This window comes from Patagioenas fasciata, chromosome 15 (assembly GCF_037038585.1).
Source record: "Patagioenas fasciata isolate bPatFas1 chromosome 15, bPatFas1.hap1, whole genome shotgun sequence".
Classification (NCBI taxonomy): domain Eukaryota; kingdom Metazoa; phylum Chordata; class Aves; order Columbiformes; family Columbidae; genus Patagioenas; species Patagioenas fasciata.
In genome coordinates, this window is record NC_092534.1 from 17388379 (window position 1) to 17402054 (window position 13676).

The 13676-nt window shown below is 50.1% G+C and overlaps 2 protein-coding genes across 2 annotated transcripts in view; both read right to left on the minus strand.

The window, feature by feature from the left end:
- Positions 1-1369: 1369 nt before the first annotated feature.
- Positions 1370-5686, minus strand: BHLHA15 (basic helix-loop-helix family member a15). Its single transcript, XM_065851054.2, has 2 exons — positions 5472-5686; positions 1370-3288 (listed from the first exon to the last, which is right to left on the minus strand). Exon 2 carries the CDS (start codon positions 3250-3252, stop codon positions 2752-2754), a length of 501 nt encoding a protein of 166 aa, XP_065707126.2. The 5' UTR covers positions 3253-3288; positions 5472-5686; the 3' UTR covers positions 1370-2751.
- Positions 5687-6786: 1100 nt separating this feature from the next.
- Positions 6787-13676, minus strand: part of LMTK2 (lemur tyrosine kinase 2) — a 39355-nt gene continuing 32465 nt past the window's right edge. Inside the window, exons 12-14 of the mRNA XM_065850538.2 lie at positions 12736-12871; positions 12134-12379; positions 6787-10652 (exon numbers count right to left, since the gene is read on the minus strand). Of these exons, the coding sequence (XP_065706610.2) occupies positions 10624-10652; positions 12134-12379; positions 12736-12871 (411 nt within the window). The 3' untranslated portion in view covers positions 6787-10623. The remainder of the gene's footprint in view (positions 10653-12133; positions 12380-12735; positions 12872-13676) is intronic.

Below are 13676 nucleotides of genomic sequence, written 5' to 3' on the forward strand. Positions count from 1 at the left end.
CTCCATTACCACACGTGCGTCCCGTGTCTGACTGCTCACCAGGGTGGCTGTGCCTGCGGAGGGGTGACCCTCACCTCTGCTGCTGTGTGCACAGGCAGATACTACGTGCCATTTGGGGCTTAGTATTTGAAATAACGCCTCTTTGCTTGCAGGAAGTCCTATCAGAAATACACTGCCGCCAGCGTTTCAAGTCTGTATTCATAACAGCAGTATCAGTAACTGGTTCTTAAAGTCATGTGCAGTTCTTCATCAATGGCAATTTTTTCCTGAATTCTTTGGTTTCCTTCCTCTGCCAAAGTAGCCAAGTAGCAATTCAAACACAGCTATCCCACGGAAACATCTCAGGGCTGACGTTTAGTGTCTGGCAACTCTCAGATCTCCCTCATAATGCCCTGGTCTCGGGGACTAATGACCTTTAAACCCACGAAAAAAGAAAGACACAATCTGTAAGTGCTTACTCATCCTCCGCTGTGAAGGATGAACGGCAGCAGCACAGAACCACAGAGCTGGCTCTGGCAGCCAGCTCAGGAAGCCCAGCCGGAGCCGCCCCACGGCCGCTCTGGCGAGAGGACGAGCCCGCCAAACCGCCTCACGGCCACGGCCCCTCAGCGCCGCCGCGCCATGGTCGCACCCTCGCGGCGAGGCGAGGCGAGGCCGCCCCGCAGCGCCCGCCGGCCCGGACGGCGCTCCCTGCCGCCGTGGCCCTGCCCGGATACCTGCTCGCCCCGCTGGACAACGGGGTCGCCGCGGCCGCCCCGCCGCCCTCACAGCGCTCACAGCCCGCGCCGCCCTCACAGCGCTCACAGCCCGCGCCGCCCTCACAGCGCTCACAGCCCGCGCCGCCCTCACAGCGCTCACAGCCCGCGCCGCCCTCACAGCCCGCGGCTCGCGGGCTCCGGCCACGCCCCTGTGCGCGAGCTGCCCGCAGCCGCAAGCTCAGGGCCCCGGCCCCGCCCGAGCAGGTGGGGCTGGTAAAGCCGCGTGCACCGGACCGGACCGGGCCGTCCCGACAGACCCGGCCGCTCCGACACAGACCCGGCCGCGCCGACACAGACCCGGCCGCGCCGACACAGACCCGGCCGCGCCGACACAGACCCGGCCGCGCCGACACAGACCCGGCCGCTCCGGCACAGACCCGGCCGCGCCGACACAGACCCGGCCGCGCCGACACAGACCCGGCCGCTCCGGCACAGACCCGGCCACTCCGGCACAGACCCGGCCGTCCCGGCACAGACCCGGCCGCCCCGGCACAGACCCGGCCGCCCCGTCCCGACGCAGACCCGGCCGCCCCGTCCCGACGCAGACCCGGCCGCCCCGTCCCGACGCAGACCCGGCCGCCCCGTCCCGACGCAGACCCGGCCGCCCCGTCCCGACGCAGACCCGGCCGCCCCGTCCCGACGCAGACCCGGCCGCCCCGTCCCGACGCAGACCCGGTCGTAGCGCCGCGGAACACCCGGCGCGCCCCTCACCACCTACAGCGCGGCTGCTGTGACCAGCGGCCCTTCAAGTCCTGTTTGCCCTGGCCCACGTGGCGAGAAATGGCCAAACAACATCCAACATAGAACAACTGAAAGAAAATGCCCAAGTCTTACTGATTTCTCCCATTATAAGCAGACAACACACAAATACATTAAGGGCTTTACCAATAAGGAGCGTCTGTTGAGTGAGGATGCAGCACTGCTACCCAGCAAGTCCGATCTGCAGGAGACCCCGGCTCGTTCTTCAGGTATGGGGATACAAGAGGAAACCAGAGTTCAGAGACATAAAGCTTTTTACAGTAAGATTAAAAACAAAAAAAGGAAAAAAAAAAAGCTTACTTTCTTTTTTTTGAAGAGCTCCTGCTTCATTTATTATGTTTTATAATACCAGAATCTAGCACTAACCCAGAAAGAATCCTGATCACATTACAGGCTTCATTAGCAAATAATTGGTAATTCGATTGGTCATAGTCTAATGTATGACTATACTACAGCATTTTGATCATAGTTTTGCCAAAATAAGCCATTTGTCCCTTATCCATTATTTGTATTACAATGGCACCCAGAGACCCACTGAAGAAAAACTCCCCGAGGCTGGGTGCGCTGGAACCAGAGACCAGAAAGTGTCTGTACTCAGAGAGCTTACAATCCATGGAGGTTTTGTAGATGTTTACATTAACAAGTACTTTAACAGCTTTTGTGCTTTGTAAGGGTCAGAATTATCACAGCAGATCCAAAATATTCAAAATAAATACTCCAACTTGGTGGCAAATTTCCCATATGTGCCTCTTCACTCATCAAGTTAGTCAAATGTAGTCACATCAATTTTGATTCCCTCTGTAGCAGGACAGATAGGAACCGACACTGCACGGCCGAACAGCGCTGCAGCCAAGCCTCCCCATGCCAGCAAACTCGGGGGCCTCAAACGCCCAACTCACAGCCCTTCTGGGGATGGTGATTTTCACAAGTCACTAAATCTTCACCTTCAAATCAACTACCATGTTACAGGATAGGTTTCCAGATCCTGACACACCACACAGATATAACCACTAAGAGCTGAAAAAATAGAGTTTAAGGTAAGCTTTTAATGTGCTGTATAAGCTATAGCCATGAGTGCTACCTGTTGTTCTTTTTAAGAGAAAATAGTGGATAGCTGGAGGCAAAACCAATCTCTTAAAACCTCCATTCACTGACACACATTATCGTGCAAGAAGGAAAAAGAATGATGGTAGTAACTAACTATCCATCAGGTGTTTGTGCTGAAGCTATGAACCTATGTGGAGTATTTTTGCAGATGTTCCTCATGTTCATCATCCCCACGCTGCTGTTGATAATGCTGGTGCAGTTTGGACCCCCAGGCTGCCCCCATCCCTTCTGCCGCTGGAAAGTGTCCATTGGACATACTGAGTATAATGGAGGTCAAGGATTTAATGTAATTTTTGGCCAGTGTGAGAGTCTCTATTTTGGAAAGCTTATTCTCAGCTCTCACGTGCGGGATCACCTCCCGCAGAGCCTGGAACGCGTTGTTGAGCTTGTGCATCCTCTGCCTCTCGCGCTCGTTGCTCTCCAGCCTCCGCAGACGCCTGTCCCGATTGCTCCAGGGACACTGGGCCCTGGGTGCAGCGGCCTTGCTGCTCTTCTTACTTCCCCCGTTCCTCCTTTCTCTGTGCTGCAAACATTTCACCAGTTCTCTTCTCCTCTGTGCTGACTCCTCAGAAAATGCATCTTTATCAACAGTACGCGTTTGCTTCTTTCCTTTGGCTTTAGTCTTCATGTTTTGGTAGATGTACTGGTATTAAGCACCAACATGCTGTAAAAACACGACAGCAATATCTTTAACCATTGCACAGTTCACTGCTGAACAAATGATCTGATGCGGGTTTGATATTTTTGTTTACTACTAGAAAACCATAATGGCCTCTCTTAATTTAGTGGTGCTCCTTTTAGAGGTCGTGAACGTCATTAGTCAAGATGATCTGTGCAGATGAGCAAAGTCCTTTCTTAGAGAACAGCAGAACCTGCAGCAGAAGGAAGAGGTTACGGAGGGAGCAGCGGCCAAGGGAAGGGAAGCCCTGAAAGCAAGACAGTGAATCACCAGCTGGCGTCCTCACCTGTGGCAAGTCGGGTGGAAAACAGACACCTCCCTACTTCCGCATCACTAGGCCTTAAACTGGAGAGATTTATCCTCTCTTGCTGCACATCAGAAAATGGTCTCAAAACTGATCCAGTCTTCCCATGGGAAGAGCGAGCCACAACTCAAAAAAAATATCAGGAGGACAAGGGTGATTTAGGTTTGGTAACATACTGCCTCTGTTTTTTTGATCTCTCAGCCTTCTGTTTTCTCCCCACTTTAGTTAACACAAGTTAAAACCATACACCATCTCATTGTACATAGGCAGGCCTATGTGCAGGGTATTGGACAGAATCCCCAAGCTCTCACTCAAAAAGTAATTCCTCCTTGAGCTCCTGGTAACTGCTTTTTGCAGGAGTAGGTTTTCACTGTATTTATGAGCAGTCCACTAGAGGGAAACATGACACACCAACTCACGCAGGGGCTCAGGAGCTCCCAGCCAGCACCCCATTTGCACAGCACATCTGCGTTTTGGGCCACTCCCCACCGCACACCCACAAAAGCATTTCCCTCTTCCAACAACAAACAATGGTGGGGCTTAACTGCAGCTTCTGCCCCAGCTCAACGGCGGGAGGGCTGTATTTATTGTCCAGGTTATCCAAAGACACAGCCATGTCTCTTCCTCACGTGTCAGCAGGGCAGAAGACAGCATTGAATTTTTACCCTTCCCCAGCCCTGATTTGGTGCCAACACAACATCTGAAGACAGCAGCCTCACAGCAACCCTGCCTCTAACACCAACGACCAATGTACTGAGGCTTTATTTCCAAAATGCTTCCTTCCACTTTCTTCCAGTCATGTATTCATAGAAAGGTTTGGTCTTAAAAAATATATATATATATTTATGCTGATGCAATGATGTAGGAGTGGTTAGAGTTGGTGGGCCAATGGAAAAAATCAGTAGCCACAGGTGTTGACTGTCCCAGTACAGAACATCGGCCTCAGCTGAGCAGGTGAGAAAACACCCCTTCCTCTCCTCCTCTCCTCTCTCCTCCTCTCCTCTCCTCTCTCCTCTTCTCCTCTCCTCTCTCCTCCTCTCCTCTCCTCTCCCTCTCCAGAGCCGTCGTCAGCTGCCTGGGGACTCTGTTCTCTGCCTGGGAGGGCGCCCGGGCCATCCGCAGGTTCCGCACTCGCGGAGGACACCGTGGGACAGGGGGGCACAAAGCAGTTTGGTTAGCACAGCACCAGCTGGTGAATGCTCAAAGACAGCACCGAATAGCTTGTGTTGTGGGAGCCTGGAAGAAATGCTGGAGGCACACGAGTGTCTTAAACAAGAAAACAGGACTGAAGCCAAGCACTGGGTTTGTTTTGGACTCTTGAGTTTAACTCACTTAGCAGAAAAGGCACAACTGCAGGGCAGAACAGTAAAGGTGGGCACAAGGGGACCAGTCAACTTCCCTGCTCCAGCGTAGAAAGTGCTGTTGGGGACAGCAGAGAAATGAGCTGCTGCTGTTGGAAAGAAAAGCTGCCGGCAGGACTTGGTGCGGAGGAGGTTCATGGGGGCAGCCAGCAGAGCAAGCTGGATGGAAAGTCCACGAAAAAGGAGCTTCAGCCAACTGTGTGAGCAAAGCAGTCCTTAAAACTGCAGGCTGGGGGAAGGCAAATGGGATGACGTGTGATGAGAGGGCGCTTAGCTGGCAGAGGTTTGCTTTCGGACTGCTGCGCCCTGACAAACAGCCTCAGGGAGACACAACCAGGCTGCTGGGACCCCTGTGGGTGTGCAAGGAGAAGATGGAGAGGGGATCAGGAGCAATAGACTGGGGTGGTCAAGAGAAACCAAAGCGAGAGAGTAGCCAAAAACCAACAACTTTCCCATCCTTTGCACCCACCCACCAGGACTGCCATCCCTCCTCTGTGACTTACCGCAGCCACCAGCTGTGGACAGGGTGCCCAGGGGGTGACAGGCAGAGACCTGTGTGAATCCCGGGAACAGCGGGAGGGTCTGTGGTGCTGCCCGTCCTCCGGGCCGGGGTCAGTGCGCAGCGGACCCCCTCGGACCGCGGAGAGCGCCGGGCTGGGAGGCGCTGGTGGGAGCCCCAGGCAGCGCTGCCGCCGTCCCGCACACCGGGCGGTCCCCGCGCACCGGGCGGTCCCCGCACACCGGGCGGTCCCCGCACACCGGGCGGTCCCCGCGCACCGGGCGGTCCCCGCAGGGGCGGCCCCGCGCCCGCAGGTGTCCAGCCGCCGACACGTGTCCATGGCGTTGGGGGCGGGCCCGGCGCCGCGCGGGCGGGGAACCGCGTCCCCGGGTCCCGCAGCCCAGGGCCGGTCTCACGTCCCACGGGAGGGCGGGCGCTCATCCGGCGCTGCAGCGGCCCGGGTACGGAGGTGCGGTCACCAGAGCGGCGGGCGCTCAGCCCGGAGCAGCGATGCCACCAGCACATACACAGGGCAAGAGCTCCAGTTCTTTGATAACAGGTTCTACGTAAGATGACCAGTTTAGTGCCATGGGATCTTTCACATCTGTTCTCAACAATGACCACCAGCTTGGTGAAATTTCAGCCCAGTAGTTACATTTTACCTAACGAAGTCATATGGGTATCAGTTTCTCATTCCCAGATCTCAAGGGCTGCCAGGACTCAAACAGCTGTGATATCGCACGGGGACTTCCACGTCTCCTGCGACCGCTGGCCCCGCGGCCCCACAACCCTGGCGGCCCCAGGTTAAGAGGAACACACCAGCAGGCCCCTCCTGCCCCCCCGTCCCCCGGGAACGCACACAAGCACCACGCGTACCTGGCAATCTTGAGTACGCCCAGTGCACACACTTAGATTTAAAAAACAAAACACCACACAATAAAATCATCTTCTAGAAATAAATTCAGTGAATACTGAGAAAACATAGAATTAACCTGTTTCCTGAAGGGTACCTAGGAATTCTGAAACATTCATTCTTCCTACAGACGCTTAATTCTAAGATTAAAAGCAATATTCCGGATTTTTAGAATGACACTGTTTGTATTTCAAGTATTGCTTCTCTACCGACTGCACGTACACGTTACCTGACGTTCACCCCAGGTGACACCAGAGAAATGGAAGGACTACGCTACCCAGGGCAGAGTCCTCTGCCGGGACAGCGGCTCTGAGCTCTCGGGCACGACCCCACCTCAGAGCAGACCTACACTGTGGGCCTGCCCGGTGCCGGCACCTGTCTGAGAATGAACAAACAGACAAAGAGATTATAAATATATAATTGTATTTTATTTTTAATATTAAATATTTTTAAATTACAAGCAGTTTCTTGAATCACACTATGCATGATAATCAATATACAGTAGAAATTACAATTTAAAAATGTACACAATTTAAAGACGTTTTGACCTGAAATTTCATTAACTATGATATATTGCCATAAACCTCATACCTGTATTAAATTACAATAGGAAAACCTCATACCTATGATTTTGTTACATAGTTTCTCATTTACAAATAGAATTAAACATTATATATACACACACATCAGTACCATTTATCAGTTAAGTTACACCTACATCTGTGCAAGTTCAAACAATTTCATAAACAAAACTAACTGTAAGTCAGATATTCAAGTTTCTGAAAAACAGGCTGCTGGTATTACAGATACTTATTTTCAATAAGTTTATAGGATGTTTGACTCCCCTCTAGATTTTTTCCAGTCTTGTACCAAAATCATTAACACACAAGGATATTTCTGTATGACTTAAAGCTGAAGTGATCTTGTATACTCCGTTCTTATTTAAGGCTATTTTGATAAGGCTAATAGACTTGGATCCCACCGTTCACCAGCTCCAGCTGAAGCAGCCGTGCCACTGACACCCGACACTGCTGATGCTCTCGCATAGTGCTTAATCAATAAAGGAAAACTCAAGTCTTTCCACCAACCAACTTCCTCGTGAAAAAGATGGAGTACGACACAAAAATCTGCTAAAAATACTGATAAAAAGAATGAGGCTTAAATGGTTTTCGTTAGTGCATCAACAGGGATATGAAAAAACGTTTAATCCGCCCGTTCCCATGAGGACGCGGTTTCCATGAACTGAGTTACACAGGCACCACATCTGCGGCACATCTGGAGAGCACAGCTGTCCCCGTTCAAACAGCAGCGCCTCCTGCCCCTCACCGCGGACCCCGCTGCACACAAACTGCCTCGGCTGGAGCCCCCCCAGCAGCCACACCAGACAACGCCTCCATCATCCTGATGATCACCCTATATTGTACTAGAGAAGGAATTAAAGTGTAACCAGTCCTCATAATAAACCTTTGAAAATAGATACATGTACTTCTAGAACAGAAACCATGCTTCAGTAGCTAGTGCAAGAAGTTACATCTAGGTTAATGAATGATTTGTAACAAATCCCCTAATTATCATGTAACACGTCGGAATTACTGATTCATCTTCATTGTGCCACTGACTGCTAGGCAGGTATTTAAACCTTGTTAGTAGTTTATCAGGTTTTTAACAGGAATTTCTTCCAAAAGACACGTTATATTATTGCAGTCCAGCCTAGTGGATTACTAGAATTAGAACTCACCGCTGAAGCGAGGTGAGCCAGCTTTAAATATCCCTTTCTCTCAGTCGTGCAGCCGAAAAGGACGCTGCCCTGCTTGGCATCGCGCACATCGGGCTGGCTGTGCACAACGCTGCTCTGCCGCTCCCGAGCGGCGAGCCCACCTGGACAAAGCACTGAGCGCCCACTTCCCACGCAGGATTTTCCTTAAACCCCGGTAAAGAACAAAAATCCCAGCTTTCCATCAAGCAAAGGAAACTCCTGATGTACAAGATAAACATCTGATTTTACAGAATTATAAGAAACAAAATGTAGGACCAAATTGTAAAATTCTGCTTTTGACCTTGGACGATATTTTAAACCAACCGATTCGAAACGAAGGCTGAACTCCAGGCCTGACCCAGTGATTTCTCACCACACGTTCTCTGCAGACCATTATGGAGTTCGATCATTACCATGGTGAGAATTACAGAAGACAGACGGGATCTCTCGATCTCGCTGTGTCAGGGCCTTTAACGCTGCAATGACGGAACTTCTGAGCAACAGTTTGTGTACAAAGCGCCCATATTTTAAAACGGTGAGAGCAGCACACGGCTTCCTCAGACCCTCTACAGCATCCACTGTAGCCCCGTGCAGGCTGCGCGCCTCGCCTCCTGAATCCCGTCCGGGGAAAGGTCCACGACACTTCAGTTCCTCGCTTCACAGGGGAAACGGTTCTGACTACGAACCGAGTGCCTCGCCAACAGAAGTTCTCAACAATAGATCGGCAACTTCAAATAACATTACCACTAAATCATTCCCTTTTGATCGGTATATAAACCACCCTGGTTAAGGGCTAAAGAATGATGGGAAAAAAGCAATTAACGTATTCCTGTCATTTTAAAACATACTTAAAAAAATCCAAACGCATTTAGAGTGGCACAGGAACAAACTTTCCCATCTGAAAATATCTAGTCCTCCCACACTTGACATGATGAAAATTCTCTGACTGGATCTGAACACAGAGCACTTAGACCACCATTACACTGAAGCCCTGCCAAAATAGCCACTAAATTACAAATTATTTTGTATTTTAGCACACTAGAACCAGGGAAACTGTTCCTGCCCACGACTCCCACAGGCCCGCAGCTGCATAAGGCATCCCAAGAGGCCAGGGCTTTGCTTCTCAATAACGAAGACTTTTTCCCCACGCGGTTTAAAGGATTAAAGTAGCCAAACGCATGGTGGACTAGGAAGGACAAACCCAAGCACGTCGTATTCTCTTCCCTACAGACAGAGCTAACTGTACCATTGCATCTTTGGGTCAGCGTGCATTCCAAGATGTACCATGGAGCCTTGCAGACATCTCAAAACAGGTACGGCCTTACAAAGGGTGCAGAATTGGGCATTAACCGTTGATCTAATTCCTAATGGTCACGACACACCGAGAGGTAGATTCACCACGGGCCTCCGGACGGCAGCCCCCATCTGCAGAGGAGGGAGCTTCGACATCCACCGAGCGCACGGGAGCAGGGCCAAGCGTGCCCAGCCCCAGCCTACGGGAATTAGTCCTATATGGGAGTCATGAACTCCACAGGTTTGTACAGCCAATTTTTCCTCTTCTCTCTTCAAGGCAGAAATTGTAATAAAAACTGGAAGGCCCTTAATTATGATATAGTCAGATGCTACTACAGTTTAAGCAGTCAGTAGGATCATATTCAGGAATTAAGAGGAATTCTCTTTCATCTAAAAATTCCAGAGTATATCTTATATTCTTTTCCAGTTTCCTATAAAACATGAACACTAACAATCAGTCTATAATCATTATCATATAGAAATGGTACTGAATAGAAGATTTCAGCAAGTCTAGTGTAACACTCAGTTATGTACATTTTACAAGTACCGTGCATAGCAAAGGCTACAAAAGGACAAACTGAACTGGATAACTGGGCCAATCCAACTTGTCTTATCTTCTTTGAAAGATTTAAGATCTTGATTCTGTACATCATCAGGAAATAAAGGAAGAATAATCCATAGTGCAATTGTAATAAGCAAAGTAATACGTAGTGATATCGTTTTGAATAAATATGGCTCACTACTGATCAACTATCGTCCGTACAGTTCCGGCAACACAGCCACCTGTCGCACAGGACAGTTATACACGATTCTACAGCAGGTGGACGTTCAAATAGGTCATGAACTACATGGAAAAATATAAAAAGAATATCATACAATCTCATACACAAACCAGACTGTAGTGTAATTGCTTTACTTGTTTCTTAAGTTATCTGAAAAATACTTCAAGTACTTGAAAACAGTGGCGAATCATCTTTCAATGAAAAGCAAAATTGCACTGATTTAAAAATACATTACAAAGTTAAATACACATTCAAATTAATGTCCTGATTTAACATTGCTTTCAGTGTTTACTTGCGCTCCTTGGTACTTCTCGATTACCTGTGTTACTCCAGCAGGATCCAGAGTTTAGATAGAGAGGTTTCAGACACATCTGTGTGTTTTATGTATGCAGTCCGAGAAGTTTTAATTCATTTAATCTTTTTCTCCATCTTCGCTGCTTCCTGTTGGCAGAGGAAAGGTCACAAGGCACAGTGAGATGCTTCTGCACAACCCTCCCTTCTCGTAAGACCCCTCCTACACCTGGCGCTCTGCCCTGTGGCACCTGCAGGGCCTGGTTAACCGGTCCCCAGCGCCTTCACCCACTGCAAACACCTGGTGCCTGTGCACAGACACCTGCCGAAGCCGCACGCCTCAGTGTGCACAGACACCTGCCGAAGCCGCACGCCCCACGGCGTGCGGACAGCTGCCGAAGCCGCACACCTCAGTGTGCACGGACACCTGCCGAAGCCGTACACCTCAGTGTGCACGGACACCTGCCGAAGCCGCACACCTCACCGCGCCCGGACACCTGCCGAAGCCGCACGCCTCACCGTGCACGGACACCTGCCGAAGCCGCACGCCTCACCGTGCACGGACACCTGCCGAAGCCGCACGCCTCACCGCGCCCAGACACCTGCCGAAGCCGCACGCCTCAGTGTGCACGGACACCTGCCGAAGCCGCACGCCTCAGCGTGCACGGACACCTGCCGAAGCCGCACGCCTCAGCGTGCACAGACAGCTGCCGAAGCCGCACGCCTCAGTGTGCACGGACACCTGCCGAAGCCGCACGCCTCAGTGTGCACGGACACCTGCCGAAGCCGCACACCTCACCGCGCACGGACACCTGCCGAAGCCGCACACCTCAATGTCACTTCTGGGGGCACCTGAGGCAACGCGGGATCTCTAGCACAACCTCTCTTGTCTCTAAGTTACCAAGCAGCAAACATTATCTAATCAATAAGCACAATACGAGAACAATGCAACCCTATAAACAAACACTGATTATACTTTTATACACATTCACCATTAGCAAGGTGCAGTGATCAGTAAAGTTTCCAATAATGCAACATTTAATCAAGATTAATAATATATTGAACTGATTCAAGTTTGCTTATTTTTGCTTTTCTTAACCCTCAAAATGTGTCAAAGCTTTAAAAAACGCTTTTGTTACAGAGAAGAAGGCTTCTGTTAATAAGCAATGCTAGGACTCAATATGCTATGAACTCTCCTAAAAGAAACCGTCAGCTCACAGCTCGGGAAAACGTGCTGCAGTTCTGAAGAGAATGTCAGGACCGCACTTTCTCAAGGCAATATGAAAGGAAACAACTGGAAAACGAGCCCATGATCCCAGTAACCTCACCCTGTGCCACCAGAAGAAAATGGCGACTCACAAGAGCGCAGTAACGACAGTCATTCAACTGCCACAGCGTGGCACGGATCTCATTTCTAGAAATGTAGTGCTAGGTCTTTTTGAAGAGGAAAATCGTGAGCTGCTCCTGTAAGCGTCCTGTAGAATATTCAGTTGCAAGTCTGATAGCATTGAAAATACATTCCTAAAGTATTCAATATAGAACCATATTTGGCACATTTATTGCTTATATATCTGCATAAAGTTTTTAATTTGTGGTTTAAAAATTGTTATTATGAGTTCTAAGTCACTCACCTCCTTGTTCCATATCTGAATCTGTGAGATGCGTCAGAGAGAAGCTCGCCATGTTTGCAGGAGAGATGGAGAACCTGGAGTACGGGGACGGGTGTGACCAGCTCTGCTCGGCCCGGGGGGGCGGCGGGGGAGAGAAGTACTTGGAGGGCTGAAGAGGCGCTTTAGAGCTGATAAGGTTATTAGCTGCCTTCGACAGGAAGGATGGCTCTGGAGAAGAGAAGTCATCATCCCATTCGAACCCCCCACCTTTGGAAGAGAAACAGAAAAAAACCCAACAAATTACAGAAATGTAAAGTCTATGTGACTTTTTACTCTGTGAGTTTTAATAGCAAGGCCCTGGAGGACTGAATGAACCCAAAATGAAACGTGTGGCTTTTCTGTTCTGGCCCTGGGGTTCACCAAGATTTGTGACTCTGAAGACACTCGTGACGCCAACACCCCACCCGCAGCGCGAGGCCCCGCGCCGCGGCCCTCGGCCCAGCATGCAGAGCTGAAGCCAGTAGGGTACGGAGGACCGGCAAATCCTGTAGCATTTAAACCGCAATTGAGAGCTATGCAGAAAGCAGCCTCAGCCCCTGCCGTGTATAAATGTACTCAAGTACCTTCTTCATCTGTGGAGCTCTCTGAGTTGGTGAATCTGCTGAAGTAACCGAAGCCGGAAGCGGGGACAGGGGCGCTGCGAGAGCCTGCGCCGCCCACGTCCGCCGCGCGGTGCCCCAGCTCCTTGGTCGGCATTTCCTACGGCAGACAAATAACCCGGTTACCTCCGGTACACGCGCCGTACCTGCGCCCACGGATGCAATCACGGGATACGCTCCCCACCAGATGGAATTACATGGTCTGTAAACTCCTGAGTTATTATCACACAACAAGACTTTGAGTTCTAGATGAACCGTATGCACTAACTTCTATTTCTAAAGAAAGTGGTACCAATCCAATGCTCAAATCCATGCAGGAAACGACTATTTAAACATGATTTACGACAGAAGTTTCATATTTCTGGGAACAAAGCTAAAACATCTTCCAGTTGAAAACAGTTTCCTTAGCAGTCTGACACAGGCAGGTTTTGTACTTAACGAAGCCTTATCCCATCTCCCAGCACCTTTTAAAGCGCTCAGGATGGAGAGGCAGGCTGTGTGTGAGCGGTGTCGCTTGAAGCAGCCGTTTTATCAGTGACTGCGACGATAAGGGTTCAACAACTAAGAGCAGTTCAAACACAGCTATTCTTCCTTCCCCTCTGACAAAAGGATCACTATTCTATAGACGGCCTACACACAAGCATAGCACCCGCTTTCTATTGCAAAGCACAATTACCTCCAACACTTACATGCGTCACCATAAGCAACACTTCCAAAGCTTGACAATGCGACTGTTCTTTCAAACTCACTATACTGGTTTAGGTGCCATAATGTTAAAATAGAAATCCCCTCTGTATCACGTTACACAAGTTACAAATTGATAAAGCAGATAGAGAAACAAAGGTAACCTTGAATTCATACGCAGACCCGTGTTCCATTGAACCTCAGTCACACTGGATTAGTAA

What these genes read in the sequence shown, in the direction of transcription:
- BHLHA15 (XM_065851054.2), bottom strand. Translation starts at nt 3,252, where the DNA reads ATGAAGACTAAAGCCAAAGGAAAGAAGCAAACGCGTACTGTTGATAAA.